The 16,775-nt window shown below is 47.0% G+C and overlaps 1 protein-coding gene across 1 annotated transcript in view; it reads right to left on the reverse strand.

Annotated features, from left to right (window-relative positions):
* The window catches only part of LOC132654120 (sperm motility kinase X-like), a 31,699-nt gene that overhangs the window by 1,703 nt on the left and 13,221 nt on the right, over window positions 1–16,775 (reverse strand). Inside the window, exon 2 of the mRNA XM_060383388.1 lies at window positions 241–1,242. Coding sequence (XP_060239371.1) covers window positions 241–1,242 — 1,002 coding nt within the window. The remainder of the gene's footprint in view (window positions 1–240; window positions 1,243–16,775) is intronic.

A 16,775-nucleotide genomic window follows, 5' to 3' on the forward strand; every position in this document is an offset into this window, starting at 1 on the left:
CTTAGCAATAGGACAGCCCAGGTGGAGAGGGTGTGTGTCTGGATGGCAGCATAGGGTGGCAGGCATGCTATGGCATCTGGCAAGTTTCCTGGAATAATGCTCCTCCTCTTTTTCCTGGCCCTTAGATGGCAAGGTAAAGGTATAGGGAACAGGTTCAGCTCTCCTTAGGGATCCAGGATAAGTGTAAGGCTCTGTCAGGCAGAGGACAGTGCCTGGCTGCCTGGGTTTCTCAGGATTCACCTGGTTGTGGCCACAGTCCCCCGCAGGTGACTGGTGCTGCAATATAAGGTAAGTTGCCATCACCTCGTCGTATTTTTGGTCTCTCAGGGATTCAATGATTACTTCAGGCTTATAGCCTATGACTCTCATGGTCCCGACAATGCTAGGGCTCGGGGTGCCTGGGAGGCTAGGGGTGGAGGTAGGTGGTGAACGTGCCTCACTGGCCCTGATCACGGGGCGCCTCATGATGTCCTTGATGGTGGGCCTTCTGCCGGGATTGATTATCAGTAATTCCAAGATGACATTGAAAATGTCGATAGAAACATGCTTAGGAATGGTGAAGTTGCCTGAGGTGACCTCGTTCCTCATGCCTGCCACAGATTTGGCTTGGAAAGGGAAGTGCCCAGCCACCATGAGAAAGAGGAGAATCCCTAAACACCACATGTCGATGGGGTACGCATCGTATTCCCCCCGTGCAAAGAGTTCTGGGGCACAATAGGGCAGAGTGCCACAGAAACCCCGCAGCTTCTGCCCAGGAGTTACTTTCACAGCGAGGCTAAAATCAATCAGCTTGGCATTCCCCCTGCAGTCCATAAGGATGTTGGTGGCTTTTATATCTCTATGGACAACTTGATTGTTATGACAGTAATTCACTGCATGCACCACCTGAGTAAATATCCTTTCAGCCTCGCACTCCGGTAGAGACCCCCGTTCCAGGATCCGCCGCAGCAGCTCTCCCTCTGAGGCATGCTCCATCACCAGGTAGGTGATCTCTTCCGTCTCGATCACGTGAAAAAGTTTGATGATATTGGGGTGGTTCATGGATTTCATAACGCTTATTTCACTGTTAAAAATCGAGTTGTACTTCTTCTTATTTCTAAGGAGTTTTACAGCCACACAGGTCACAGTGGGAACATGGAAGGCGAGTTTCACTTCAGAAAAATGTCCGTGTCCCAGAGTCCTCATCATTCTATAGTCGGTGTTGAAGGGGTCCTCCACAGAGGAGCAGGCCTCCATGTCCTGCTTCAGAGTCAGGCCCTCCTCCTTCATATGGCTAGAGACAAAAAGTTCAATGAGAAAGTTGACAGACTTAAAATCAGGCCTAGGAGAGTATTTAGAGCTATGAATTCCTACATCCAAAAGACTAGGAAAGGAAGGAAGGAAGAGGTCAGACACATTTCAGACCACCTAACTGGGTACTTAAATGCTTAGATAGACAAGAATGAAGTATGTTCCAAAGCAGTGTAGAGCAAACTACGACAGATTGGTTGGACAGGAATCAACTGCAAACTGGAAGAACCAAACAAAGGATTCTAGAAACTAAGAGCCACTGATAAGAAAGGACGGTCATCCCCTAACCCTGAGCTCACCTGTACTGGGAGAGAGCAGGCACAAATAAAATTAGATGCGAGAGAAGTATATAGAACAACAGACACCTGCCAAGCCCGGCGGTGTCCGTGCTGGGCAGCCAGGCCCTGAGTCCAGGTACAACTAGCTCTGCAAAGGACCTACCGAAATTTGGTTCTTAGGATCCAGGTCAGGTGGCTCACAATTACTCCAAACCCAGCTCTAGGAGATCCTACACCACGGGCCTCTGAGGGCATCCATACACATGTTCACATGCCCACACGCAAGTGCACTCTCTGCTACTACACATCAATTACATGGTGATAATGTCTATCTAGATAATGCTACAGGTAGTTGTGATCTCCCACAGAAGAGCTGCACATCAAACCTAGTTCCAAGAGTACATGCTCTTGAAATGATGGGCCAGCTCTCCAGATTACCCCATCCCCAAAAATCTTTACTTTAAAACAAAGAGGGTCCCTTACATGAATTGGAGGAGACTTTCTGTGTACAAAATAAACATAATAAAATGTTCTCAGATAGAAAACAGAATGAACTTACTATGATGGTTCAAAATCTTCACAAATTCAGGAATGTCCTGTCACGGGTGCAGAAGTCAAATTACTCTCTAACAAGAACTTCTGCTCTGTAAGACAAGAGGAGAGGAGAATGGTGTGAGTGTGTGAGGGAGGGACTAGAAGGAGACTTTATGTTTATTAAACAAACATAATAAAATATTGTAGGTTAGAGAACAGAAGGCACTTACTATAGGGTGGTCAAAACAGCTTCGAAAATGCGAGTATAGTTTAGTCTGTCACGGGCACAGAAGTCCAGTTGCTCTCCAACCAAGAGCTTCTGCTCTGTAAGACAGGAAGCAGGCTCAGCCAGAGCCTTAAGTGGATAGGTGTCACAATGGCTCCTTGTGGTGTCAGAGCAAGGAATGGACCAGTGATCACTAGGCACATCTTCCTGGTTGCCTCACATTCTGTCCTCAGGGACAGAAAAGCTGGTCTAGGGCAGCGGGGCAGTAGGGGCCTGAGGAAGCTGGTTACACTCCACTGTCTGTCCACAGTGATGCCCAGATACCCACCTCTTCCTGATAGGTCCACTGCCCAAGGTCCACAGTTTGCCCCACGTGGTGCCACCTGGTTGGAACATTGTTCAAACACTTGATTTTTTGTGGGACACTTGACACCCAAACCTTAAGGAGGACACACACACACACACACACACTCTACATATAGACATGGTACAACTAGCTGTGTCCTGACTGAGAGTCCTTCAAGGGTCAGCTGATGGACCTTAGACAAGAGGTTGCGGTGAAAGTCAGGAAAGTCTCATAAAGGATAAATACTTGGCAGTTGGCAAAGCTAGAAAAGTGGAAGCAGGAGGATCAGTTCAAGTCCTCTTTGGCCACACAGAGATGCTGAGGCCAGCCTGTGCTACAGGAGACCCTGCCTCACCAAATACAAAAGCAATAGCAAAGAGAAGATGAGGAAGGACTGCTTTTGTTTTCTGCATGACCTAGGTTCCCAACTGCTTCAAAAGTTCAAGGTTGCTGTTACACTCGGGGCCTAGCCACAAATGCTTGTGACAACAACGCTTGAGGGTGGAGGGCTGATCAGCCATTTCCATGCACCTGAAGCTAGGCTCCTATCACCTCCCACCAAAAGTCATCAGTGTTTCACATTAAGTGGACCTCACAGCACCCACCCAAGCTGCGGGACATAAGCCAGAGAAAGTGGGTGGAAGTTTACAGGAGGTCACAAGGATGTTCACTCTTCAGAGAACGTGCATCACTCACTTGAGCACTGGATAGCAAGTCTAGTTAACTAAACCATCACACAATGAAAGGGAGACACAGGCACTGTTCAGCAACGGGCACCAAAGCGCAACGTGCCAGTTCTGTAATCAGATATCAGATTTTTGGAAGTCACAAACCATAGACCCTCCTCTCATCACCAACACCTTGGCAAAACAGAAAGGAACCTGAAGGGCTTTGTTGCTGGACCATGAAGGTTCTGTTACCCACTGCCTTTCCCCAAACATGATCAGATTAAGGTTGGAGGAAGGAGTTTTATCCAAGCCTAGACTTGGAAATTTGGGTAGACTGCCCTTGACCATAAAAAGTCCCCTGTTTCTCCAAAAAGACAGGTGCTTATTTTGGGGCTTGGGGTCTGTGCAGTCCTGGGCAGATAATTCCAGCACTAGGCGGTTTTTGTTCCTGAATATGTTCTTTGAGCTGTAGGACCAGCAGAACTCAAGAGTACAGGTTCGACCCTTTGCCTCAAAATCATTATTGCCCTCCCCTACAGGTGCCTGAACACACCCTAGCTTGGTGCCATAATCGCCCTCCTTAAGACAGAAGATAACCCATGAACGTACAGCTGCATGCAGAGAGGACAGAAGTAGGATGGAGGGACAGAGCATGGCAAGTCTCACCTAGGAAAGTCCCATCCTTCGTCAAAGCTCCATTTAGACTTACACTTATTCTATCCCTGAATTCCTTTTCAGCTGCCCTGTTCCACAATCACCATCACAAGATCTGAGCTGACGCTTGTCTCTAGCCCCTTTGTTGGACTAATGCCTCTTGACCTGCCAGGTAGATCCTGAGATAACCAGCTAGGAGGAGCCTTTGTGCTAGAGCCCAGAGAACATCCCGTGTGTCCATCAGTCCTCTGGACAGGAGTCCACGGCACTTGGCCCGTACTTGTACTTGGGAAGCAAGATGCTGAACAGCAAAGGGAAAGAGTGAGGGGCTTGGAAGGGGTGGGCAGTAGGCAGTGTCAGCAGGGGAATGTATTCAAAGTTCCCCATGTCCGTGTACGGAAGTGTCACTGGGCGATCGATTACTCGTGTTGTGTAGTTGATATAAATACTGTGATAGCGAGATACAATCAAAGTGAGCGTGAGATAGATGAAGAAAATAACGGTAAGCATAATCATGCCTGAAACCAATGAATGAATAAATAGAGGCAATTGCCACAAAATCGACAGTGTTAGAGGGAAACTCAATCAGCCAAGGGTCAACTGGTCTGGTAGTCCTAGGGGAGCTGGCCAATGCTGTGATTCACCAACTCTCAAACCATTCAATCTAGCAACCAATGGCTGCCACACTTGATGGGCTCAAACCCAGTCCCAGTGAGTTCTGTATGTGGCCAGGTTCCACCATTCCTCACAAGGACTCTTTGTGATGTCAGAGCAAGGAAGGACCTAGCCATGCCTGGGCACCAACCACACCGATTCCCCCAGTTTCTGCCCGCAAGGACAGGGAAGGCATGGTAGCAGGAAAGGCAGGTAGCCGAAGGAGTAGGGACCTGAGCCAGCCAGCCAGTTCTGTCCAGTTTTCCCTTGGTGCCAGTGACCCTCTTCCTCCTGTAAGACCCCACTTCCCCACACAATGCCACATGCCGGGGCCCAGTGTTCAAACACGTGACTCTTTGTGGTACATTTGCCATCTCAAGCAGCAGGCTCCAGAGGGTTGTAGTCCGGTGCGCTGTGGACACTGATGCCCATCCTTTAGGGCACAGGTAGCATGCTTCCCTTTTCCTCTGCTCCCTGGCACTCTAGCGGCTCTCTGCATACAAAGCTCAGCACATACACACTCATCAAGGACATCAGTCCCTTTCTCATTCAACTCAGGTGAACGAGAAATGGAGAGTGGCCTCGGGCTGAGGTTAGGATGCTGTGGTGGCTAATCACTGTTGTCAAAATGAGTACACCAGGAATTAACTGAGAGGGTGGCTCTCAGGAGTCTATGGGGTGACCCTACCTGAGACTCCTAGCAGCAGGGGATATGGAGCCTGATGTGGCCCCCTCCTGCAGCCATGCAGGACTTCCAGTCAAGGGGGCCAGTGGAGGGAACTCACCCACCCACAAAGCCTTCCACCCAAAGTGTGCCCCGCCTACAGGAAATGCAGGATTAAACAGGGAGCCCAGATGAAGGGAACTGGCAACCAATGACCAACTCAACTTGAGACCGACCCTAGGGGAGAGAGAGGCAACCTTTGACTCTACTAATAATACTGTACTCTGCTTGCAGATGGGAGCCTAGCATAAGTGTCTTCTGAGAGGCTTCATCCAGCAGTGAATGGAAACAAATGCAGAGACCCACAGCCAAACACTAGATGGAGTTTGGGGAATCATGTGGAAGAGTGGGAGGAAGGAGTGAGGGAGCTGGAGGGGTCAAAGATACCACGAGAAGACCCACAGAATCAACTAAACCAGGTCCATGGGGGCTCACAGAGACTGAATCACCAACCAAAGGGGCATGCCTGGGCTGGACCTTGGCCCCCTACACATATGTAGCAGAGGTGCAGATTGTCCTTCATGTTGGTGCCCTAACAACGGGTGCCCTAACAAGGGCTGTCTCTTCCTCTGTTGCCTGCCTTTGGATCCCTTTGCCCTAGCTGCTCTGCCTTGTCTGTTGTCAGTGGGAGAAGATGCATGCAGTCCTTTTGGCAACTTGATGTGCCAGGGTGAGCTGGTGCCCATGGGGGACCTCCCTTTCTCTGAGGCTAATGGGAGTGGGGAACGGTGTGAGGGCGTGTGAGGGAGGGAATAGGAGGACAGTTTATGTTTATGAAACTTACTCTACCGTGGTCTGAAATCTTCAAAAATCTAGGAATGTCTTGTCACGGGTGCAGAAGTCCAGTTACACTCTAACAAGAACTTCTGCTCTGTAAGACAAGAGGAGTGGAGAATGGTGTGAGTGTGTGAGGGAGGGACTAGAAGGAGACTTTATGTTTATTAAACAAACATAATAAAATGTTGTAGGTTAGAGAACAGAAGGCACTTACTATATGGTGGTCAAAACAGCTTCGAAAATGCGAGTATAGTTTAGTCTGTCACGGGCACAGAAGTCCAGTTGCTCTCCAACCAAGAGCTTCTGCTCTGTAAGACAGGAAGCAGGCTCAGCCAGAGCCTTAAGTGGATAGGTGTCACAATGGCTCCTTGTGGTGTCAGAGCAAGGAATGGATCAGTGATCACTAGGCACATCCCATTGGTTCCCTCACATTCTGTCCTCAGGGACAGGAATGCTGGTCTAGGGCAGTGGGGCAGTAGGGGCCTGAGTAAGCTGGTTACACACTAGTGTCTGTCCACAGTGATGCCCAGAGACCCACCTCTTCCTGTTAGGCCCACTGCCCAAGGTCTACAGTTTGCTCCACGTTGTGCCACCTGGTTAGAACATTGTTCAAACACTTGATTCTTTGTTGGATTCTTGACACCCAAACCTTAAGGAGGACACACACACACACACACACACACACACACACACTCTACATCTAGACATGGTACAACTGGCTGTGCCATGACTGAGAGTCCTTCAAGGGTCAGCTGATGGACCTTAGACAAGAGGTTGCGGTGAAAGTCAGGAAAGTCTCATAAAGGATAAACACTTGGCAGTTGGCAAAGCTAGAAAAGTGGAAGCAGGAGGATCAATTCATGTCCTCTTTGGCCACACAGAGATGCTGAGGCCAGCCTGTGCTACAGGAGACCCTGCCTCACCAAATACAAAAGCAATAGCAAAGAGAAGATGAGGAAGGACTGCTTTTGTTTTCTGCATGACCTAGGTTCCCAACTGCTTCAAAAGTTCAAGGTTGCTGTTACACGCGGGGCCTAGCCACAAGTGCTTGTGACAACAAAGCTTGAGGGTGGAGGGCTGATCAGCCATTTCCATGCTCCTGAAGCTAGGCTGCTGTCACCTCCCACCAAAAGTCATCGGTTTTTCACATTAAGTGGACCTCACAGCACCCACCCAAGCTGCGGGACATACGCCAGAGAAACTGGGTGGAAGTTTACAGGAGGTCACAAGGATGTTCACTCTTCAGAGAATGTGCATCACTCACTTGAGCACTGGATAGCAAGTCTAGTTAACTAAACCATCACACAATGAAAGGGAGACACAGGCACCATTCAGCAACGGGCACCAAAGCGCAACTTGCCAGTTCTGTAATCAGATATCAGATTTTTGGAAGTCACAGACCATAGACCCTCCTCTCATCACCAACACCTTGGCAAAACAGAAAGGAACCTGAAGGGCTTTGTTGCTGGACCATGAAGGTTCTGTTACCCACTGCCTTTCCCCAAACATGAACAGATTAAGGTTGGAGGAAGGAGTCTTATCCAAGCCTAGACTTGGAAATTTGGGTAGGCTGCCCTTGACCATAAAAAGTCCCCAGTTTCTCCAAAAAGACAGGTGCTTATTTTGGGGCTTGGGTTCTGTGCAGTCCTGGGCAGATAATTCCAGCACTAGGCGGTTTTTGTTCCTGAATATGTTCTTTGAGCTGTAGGACCAGCAGAACTCAAGAGCACAGGCTCGACCCTTTGCTTCAAAATCATTATTGCCCACCCCTCCGGTGCCTGATAACACCCTAGCTTGGTGCCATAATCGCCCTCCTCAAGATAGAAGACAACCCACGAACGTACAGCTGCAGGCAGAGAGAAGGACAGAAGTAGGCTGGAGGGACAGGGCATGGCAAGTCTCACCAAGGAAAGTCCCATCCTTCCTCAAAGAACAAGCTCCTTTTAGACTTACACTTATTCTATCCCTGAATTCCTTTTCAGCTGCCCTCTTCCACAATCACCATCACAAGATCTGAGCTGACGCTTGTCTCTAGCCCCTTTGTTGGACTCATGCCTCTTGACCTGCCAGGAAGATCCTGAGATAACCAGCCTGGAGGAGCCTCTGAGCTAGAGCCCAGAGACACATTGGTGTCCTTCCTTAAGAGACCATCCCGTGTGTCCATCAGTCCTCCGTACAGGAGTTCACGGCACTTGGCCCGTACTTGTACTTGGGAAGCAAGGTGCTGAACAGCAAAGGGAAAGAGTGAGGAGCTTGGAAGGGGTGGGCAGTAGGCAGTGTCATTGGGGAATGTATTCAAAGTTCCCCATATACATGTACGGAACTGTCACTGGGCGATTGATCACTCGTGTTGTGTAGTTGATATAAATACTGTGATAGCGAGATACAATCAAAGTGAGCGTGAGATAGATGAAGAATATAATAAGCATATTCATGCCTGAAACCAATGAATGAATAAATAGAGGCGATTGCCACAAAACCGACAGTGTTAGAGGGAAACTCAATCAGCAGAGGGTCAACTGGTCTGGTTGTCCTAGGGGAGCTGGCCAATGCTGTGATTCACCAACTCTCAAACCATTCAATCTAGCAACCAATGGCTGCCACACTTGATGGGCCCAAACCCTGTCCCATTGAGTTCTGTATGTGGCAAGGTTCCACCATTCCTCAGAAGGACTCTTTGTGATGTCAGAGCAAGGAAGGACCTAGCCATGCCTGGGCACCAACCACACCGATTCCCCCAGTTTCTGCCCGCAAGGACAGGGAAGGCATGGTAGCAGGAAAGGCAGGTAGCCGAAGGAGTAGGGACCTGAGCCAGCCAGCCAGTTCTGTCCAGTTTTCCCTTGATGCCAGTGACCCTCTTCCTCCTGTAAGACCCCACTTCCCCACACAATGCCACATGCCGGGGCCCAGTGTTCAAACACGTGACTCTTTGTGGTACATTTGCCGTCTCAAGGAGCAGGCTCCAGAGGGTTGTCTTCCGCTGCACTGGGGACACTGATGCCCATCATTTAGAGCACAGGTAGCATGCTTCCCTTTCCCCCTGCTCCCTGGCACTCTAGCGGCTCTCTGCATACAAAGCTCAGCACATACACACTCATCAAGGACATCAGTTCCTTTCTCATTCGACTCAGGTGAACGAGAAATGGAGAGTGGCCTCGGGCTGAGGTTAGGATGCTGTGGTGGCTAATCACTGTTGTCAAAATGAGTACACCAGGAATTAACTGAGAGGGTGGCTCTCAGGACTCTATGGGGTGACCCTACCTGAGACTCCTAGCAGCAGGGGATATGGAGCCTGATGTGGCACCCTCCTGCAGCCATGCATGACTTCCAGTCAAGGGGGCCAGTGGAGGGAACTCACCCACCCACAAAGACTTCCACCCAAAGTGTGCCCCGCCTACAGGAAATGCAGGATTAAACAGGGAGCCCAGATGGAGGGAACTGGCAACCAATGACCAACCCAACTTGAGACCGACCCTAGGGGAGAGAGAGGCAACCTTTGACTCTACTAATAATACTGTACTCTGCTTGCAGATGGGAGCCTAGCATAACTGTCTTCTGAGAGGCTTCATCCAGCAGTGAATGGAAACAAATGCAGAGACCCACAGCCAAACACTAGATGGAGTTTGGGGAATCATGTGGAAGAGTGGGAGGAAGGAGTGAGGGAGCTGGAAGGGTCAAGGATACCACGAGAAGACCCACAGAGTCAACTAACCCGGGTCCATGGGGGCTCACAGAGACTGAATCACCAACATAAAGGGCATGCCTGGGCTGGACCTTGGCCCCCTACACATATGTAGCAGAGGTGCAGATTGTCCTTCATATTGGTGCCCTAACAACGGGTGCCCTAATAAGGGCTGTCTCTTCCTCTGTAGCTTGCCTTTGGATCCCTTTGCCCTAGCTGCTCTGCCTTGTCTGGGTGTCAGTGGGAGAGGATGCATGCAGTCCTTTTGGCAACTTGATGTGCCAGGGTGAGCTGGTGCCCATGGGGGACCTCCCTTTCTCTGAGGGGAATCGAGTGGGGAACGGTGTGAGGGTGTGTGAGGGAGGGAATAGGAGGACAGTTTATGTTTATGAAACTTACTCTACCGTGGTCTGAAATCTTCAAAAATCTAGGAATGTCTTCTCACGGGTGCAGAAGTCCAGTTACACTCTAACAAGAACTTCTGCTCTGTAAGACAAGAGGAGAGGAGAATGGTGTGAGTGTGTGAGGGAGGGACTAGAAGGAGACTTTATGTTTATTAAACAAACATAATAAAATGTTGTAGGTTAGAGAACAGAAGGCACTTACTATATGGTGGTCAAAACAGCTTCGAAAATGCGAGTATAGTTTAGTCTGTCACGGGCACAGAAGTCCAGTTGCTCTCCAACCAAGAGCTTCTGCTCTGTAAGACAGGAAGCAGGCTCAGCCAGAGCCTTAAGTGGATAGGTGTCACAATGGTTCCTTGTGGTGTCAGAGCAAGGAATGGACCAGTGATCACTAGGCGCATCCCATTGGTTCCCTCACATTCTGTCCTCAGGGACAGGAATGCTGGTCTAGGGCAGTGGGGCAGTAGGGGCCTGAGGAAGCTGGTTACACACTAGTGTCTGTCCACAGTGATGCCCAGAGACCCACCTCTTCCTGTTGGGCCCACTGCCCAAGGTCTACAGCTTGCTCCACGTGGTGCCACCTGGTTAGAACATTGTTCAAACACTTGATTCTTTGTTGGACTCTTGACACCCAAACCTTAAGGAGGACACACACACACACACACACACACACACATACACACTCTACATCTAGACATGGTACAACTAGCTGTGCCCTGACTGAGAGTCCTTCAAGGGTCAGCTGATGGACCTTAGACAAGAGGTTGCCGTGAAAGTCAGGAAAGTCTCATAAAGGATAAAGACTTGGCAGTTGGCAAAGTTAGAAAAGTGGAGGCAGGAGGATCATTTTAAGTCCTCTTTGGCCACACATGGATGCAGAGGCCAGCCTGTGCTACAGGAGACCCTGCCTCACCAAATACAAAAGCAATAGCAAAGAGAAGATGAGGAAGGACTGCTTTTGTTTTCTGCATGACCTAGGTTCCCAACTGCTTCAAAAGTTCAAGGTTGCTGTTAAACTCGGGGCCAGCCACAAGCGCTTGTGACAACAACGCTTGAGGGTGGAGGGCTGATCAGCCATTTCCATGCTCCTGAAGCTAGGCTGCTGTCACCTCCCACCAAAAGTCATCAGTTTTTCACATTAAGTGGACCTCACAGCACCCACCCAAGCTGCGGGACATACGCCAGAGAAACTGGGTGGAAGTTTACAGGAGGTCACAAGGATGTTCACTCTTCAGAGAACGTGCATCACTCACTTGAGCACTGGATAGCAAGTCTAGTTAACTAAACCATCACACAATGAAAGGGAGACACAGGCACCGTTCAGCAACGGGCACCAAAGCGCAACTTGCCAGTTCTGTAATCAGATATCAGATTTTTGGAAGTCACAGACCATAGACCCTCCTCTCATCACCAACACCTTGGCAAAACAGAAAGGAACCTGAAGGGCTTTGTTGTCGGACCATGAAGGTTCTGTTACCCACTGCCTTTCCCCAAACATGAACAGATTAAGGTTGGAGGAAGGAGTCTTATCCAAGCCTAGACTTGGAAATTTGGGTAGACTGCCCTTGACCATGAAAAGTCCCCCGTTTATCCAAAAAAGACAGGTGCTTATTTTGGGGCTTGGGGTTTGTACAGTCCTTGGCAGATAATTCCAGCACTAGGCGGTTTTTGTTCCTGAATATGTTCTTTGAGCTGTAGGACCAGCAGAACTCAAGAGCACAGGCTCGACCCTTTGCTTCAAAATCATTATTGCCCTCCCCTCCGCTGCCTGATAACACCCTTGCTTGGTGCCATAATCGCCCTCCTTAAGGCAGAAGATAACCCATGAACGTACAGATGCAGGCAGAGAGGAGGACAGAAGTAGGCTGGAGGGACAGGGCATGGCAAGTCTCACCAAGGAAAGTCCCATCCTTCCTCAAAGAGCAAGCTCCTTTTAGACTTATACTTATTCTATCCCTGAATTCCTTTTCAGCTGCCCTGTTCCACAATCACCATCACAAGATCTGAGCTGACGCTTGTCTCTAGCCCCTTTGTTGGACTCATACCTCTTGACCTGCCAGGTAGATCCTGAGATAACCAGCTAGGAGGAGCCTCTGTGCTAGAGCCCAGAGACCATCCCGTGTGTCCATCAGTCCTCTGGACAGGAGTCCACGGCACTTGGCCCGTACTTGTACTTGGGAAGCAAGGTGCTGAACAGCAAAGGGAAAGAGTGAGGGGCTTGGAAGGGGTGGGCAGTAGGCAGTGTCATCAGGGGAATGTATTCAAAGTTCCCCGTGTCCATGTACGGAAGTGTCACTGGGCCAGTCAGTTCTGTCCAGTTTTCCCTTGGTGCCAGTGACCCTCTTCCTCCTGTAAGACCCCAGTTTATGTGCGAATATGTGAAGCTTAGTTAGTGGGTAATTCCTTTCCATATTTGATGCGAAAATGGAAAATTAACTTGTTCTTTAGAATAAGCAGTGAAATCCTAATAATACAGTGTCAGCGGAATCAGGGAGGAAAACGCATGCTTAGCTAGTGCCAGTGTCATTTTGCCCTGGGGTTTGTGGGGTTCAGGATAGGGGCAGGAAAACCCGGATGCTCTGCTAAGTCCAACCGAACACTGTTGGATGTGGGATTTGTGAACACAGCCCTAAGATTAGTTGGGAAAACATCCCAGGATTAAACTGGTTCAGCCGAAGGCAGAGGATGGTGGCTGTGGAGCAATAGGGTAAGACTATTGAACTCCTTTGGTTTTCCTGATGAGTGAAAATGGATCCCAAAGCCTTTGTAATGGCTTTGCAACCCTCCAGGTTGCTGGCCACCATGGTTGCTGTTGGAGCCTTAAGGATTGCATTCTTGCTAAGAATCCTACAATGACTGTGTCCCCATTTTACAGATGGAAAACTGCGGCTTTTTGATGGTCATCGTTTTTTGTTTTTTGTTTTTCAAGACAGGGTTTCTCTGTGTAGCCCTGGCTGTTCTGTCGTTTACTCTGTAAACCAGGCTGATCTCAAACTCAGACAGCCACCTTTCTCTGTCTCCCAAGTGAAAGATTAAAGACTTACACCACACACACAGACACACACAGACACACACACACACACACACAAAAGCCAGGTGATCAAAAGACCATATAGTTCAGTTCAAAAATCGATTCAAAAATCAGAATTGTATGTAATCTTTATGGTATTAGTAGATTTCCCTGAATCTTATTGTAATTGCTGGCTCTTCATATGTAGAATGAGTTGTTTGGCATATAGAAACTGCTGACTTTATTCCTGATGGTTTAGAATTAACTTTATTATTTATGCAACTGCAAAAGGCTTAACAAAAGTAGAAACCCTCCATTATATATCACGCGGATTCGGTCTCATACCGGCTTCCAGGTCCATCGGTACAAGCAAATGAGGAAACTGATCAATTACAACACCTCAACATTTCATGAAAGACACGATGTTAAAAGTAAAAGTTAATTTTTTTTCTATAACTTGGGCAACAAGCAAAGAAATAATAAAAAATGTCCCACTTGTCCTCTGTATAACCACACTCGACTGCGTGCTGGAAATAAGCCTAGGGATACCAAAAGAGTGAAATATGGCAGATGGATGTGTTTCATTCTGCACAAATTGGAAAACAAAGGTATGTACACCGTACCATAGGTGTATACCCAGGGTTTCAACGGGCAACTGCTTTAAGTGCTGAAAAGGCTGATTGTGTAATTACACAGTTATTGGAAATAGTGGAAATTTTGGGGATACCTTCACAAGTTAAGACTGATAATGAACCTACATATATATGTAGTAAGATGAAGCAATTCTTTGCCTATTATACTATAAATCTTTATACTATAAATGATTTATAAAACTTCATACAATAAATGATTTATAAAATCTTTATCCTATAAATGATTTATAAAACTTCATACTATAAATGATTTATAAAATCTTTATACTATAGTATAAAATGATCTTTATATAACTTATACTATTGTAAAGATTTATAAATCATTTACACTATAGTATAAAGATCATTTAAATGATCTCTGTATCATTTATACTATAAAGATTTATAAATCATTTATACTATAGTATAAAATAAATGATAGTATAGTATAAATCATAGTATAGTATAAGTGATTTATACATCATTTATACTATAGTATATTATAAAGGATAGTATACTATAAATTATATCATTTACACTATATATAGCATCATTTATACTATACTATCATTTATACTATATATAGTAGCATTTGTACTATACTGTCATTTAAATGATAGTATAACATAAAGGATAGTATAGTATAAATTATACCATGTATACTATATATAGTAACATTTATACCATACTATCATTTATACTAGATACTATCATTTGTACTACACTATCATTTAAATGATAGCATAGTATAAATGATAGTATAATATAAATTATACCATTTATACTATATACAGCATCATTTATACTAGCCTACCATTTATGCTATACTATCCTTTATAGTATACTAAAGTATAAATGATTTATAAATCACTTATACTATATTATGATTTATACTATACTATCATTTATTTTATACTATAGTATAAATGATTTATAAATCTTTATATTATGAAGGATATAGAGATCATTTAAATGATCTTTATACTATAGTGTGAATGATTTAGAAATCTTTACAATATTATATGTTACATAAAGATCATTTTATACTATAGTATAAAGATTTTATAAATCATTTGTAGTATAAAGTTTTATAAATCATTTATAGCATAAAGATTTATAGTATAATAGGCAAAGAATTGCTTCATCTTACTACATATATATGTAGGTTCATTATCAGTCTTAATTTGTGAAGGTATCCCCAAAATTTCCACTATTTCCAATAACTGTGTAATTACACAATCAGCCTTTTCAGCACTTAAAGCAGTTGCCCGTTGAAACCCTGGGTATACACCTATGGTACGGTGTACATACCTTTGTTTTCCAATTTGTGCAGAATGAAACACATCCATCTGCCATATTCAATGTCCATCCTATGGGCTTAGAGTTGCTCAAGAGTGTTTCGGGTGTGGAAGTACATTATGGGGGCATGCTGTTGAAGATCGAGGCTATCTTCAAGGACCTTTGTCCTACATTCAAGTTCAGGGAAGCGCCAGGATGGATGGACCATACACGGTCAATCACACAGACATCTGTGTGTCTCACGATGTGATACTTGTTGCCACAGTCTAGGGAGAAAGAACACAAGAGATGAAGTCTTACCACTGTGATACTAGGATGGAAAGATAAGGCTTCCCAGAACTCTCCCCAAAGGCTGTGCAGGGATGATTAACTGTGTAAGAATATGCAAAGGGCAGAGACTTGAAGAAATGGAAGCAGCCTTAAGATCTGTCCAGCTGGTACATACACGAGGTAGGGGCTTGAGGCTGCCATGACACAGGGACACAGTGGGTTGCTCCTCCAAGAGTCTCTAGTTAGACTTGTCAGGACACCTATCACACCCTCACAGTGTGGCATGTGGTGGTGAGTGTGGGATCCAATGTGAATGGTCGCCTTGAAGGAACAAGGATAGATATGCCAGAGGTGAGTAACTAGGGCAGAATTGGTGTCAAGATAGGGCACAGCTACCACTGCAGTCACTCCAAGACTGAGTTTTCCAGGCTTTGTTCTGAGTTGGGTCTGAGGACTCAAGCAATGTAACCTGTGATGGGTTTGGCATGTGTGTGGGTTCGGGGCTCTTGCAAAAGGATGGCAGGAGGCTCCTTCTAAAAAATTCCCCTCAGGCTGTTTGTAGGCCGCAATTCTCAACCTGGGAACCCATCTTGGGGCAGGTAGGACAGGAAGACTGGAAACTATAGCACTAGGGAGAGATTAGTTACAAAGGACAGAAGGAAAAGTGAATAAAGTGAAGTGAAGTAATGCACTCACCTGGTGCTGAGGGTGGCTCCAAGGTCCCTTTTCATTGGAGTCATGTTCTTACATGAGGCATCCTTTGTCTTAGCAGGAGGCAGGCAGCAGCAGCACAGATGTCTGAGACCGTTCATGATTGTCTTCTTCACCTGCTTCCAGCATTGACGCCGGTTGCAGGGAAAGCTGTGTTAGTGACCTGAGGCTAGCCAGGTGTGGTGTTGTCCTCGGTCACTTCCTTAGGGAGACCTGTGCCAGCATCCTGAGGCTGGCCAAGTGTGGTGTTGTCCTCGGTCTCTTGCTGATGGAGACCTGTGCCAGCATCCTGAGACTCGCCAGGTGTGGTGTTGTCCTCGGTCCCTTGCTGAGGGAGAACTGTGCCAGCATCCTGAGGCTGGCCAGGTGTGGTGTTTTCCTCCGTCTCTTGCTGAGGGAGACCTGTGTAGGCTTCCTGAGGCTGGCCAGGTGTGATGTTGTCCAAGGTCTCTTGCTGAGGGAGACCTGTGCCAGCATCTTTAGGCTGGCCAGGTGTTGTGTTGTCCTAGGTCTCTTGCTGAGGGAGACCTGTGCCAGCATCCTGAGGCTGGCCAGGTGTTGTGTTTTCCTTGTTCTCTTCTTGAGGGAGACTTGTGCCAGCATCCTGAGGCTGGCC

The sequence above is a fragment of the Meriones unguiculatus genome, chromosome 5 (assembly GCF_030254825.1).
Source record: "Meriones unguiculatus strain TT.TT164.6M chromosome 5, Bangor_MerUng_6.1, whole genome shotgun sequence".
In the NCBI taxonomy this organism is placed as follows: Eukaryota; Metazoa; Chordata; class Mammalia; order Rodentia; family Muridae; genus Meriones; species Meriones unguiculatus.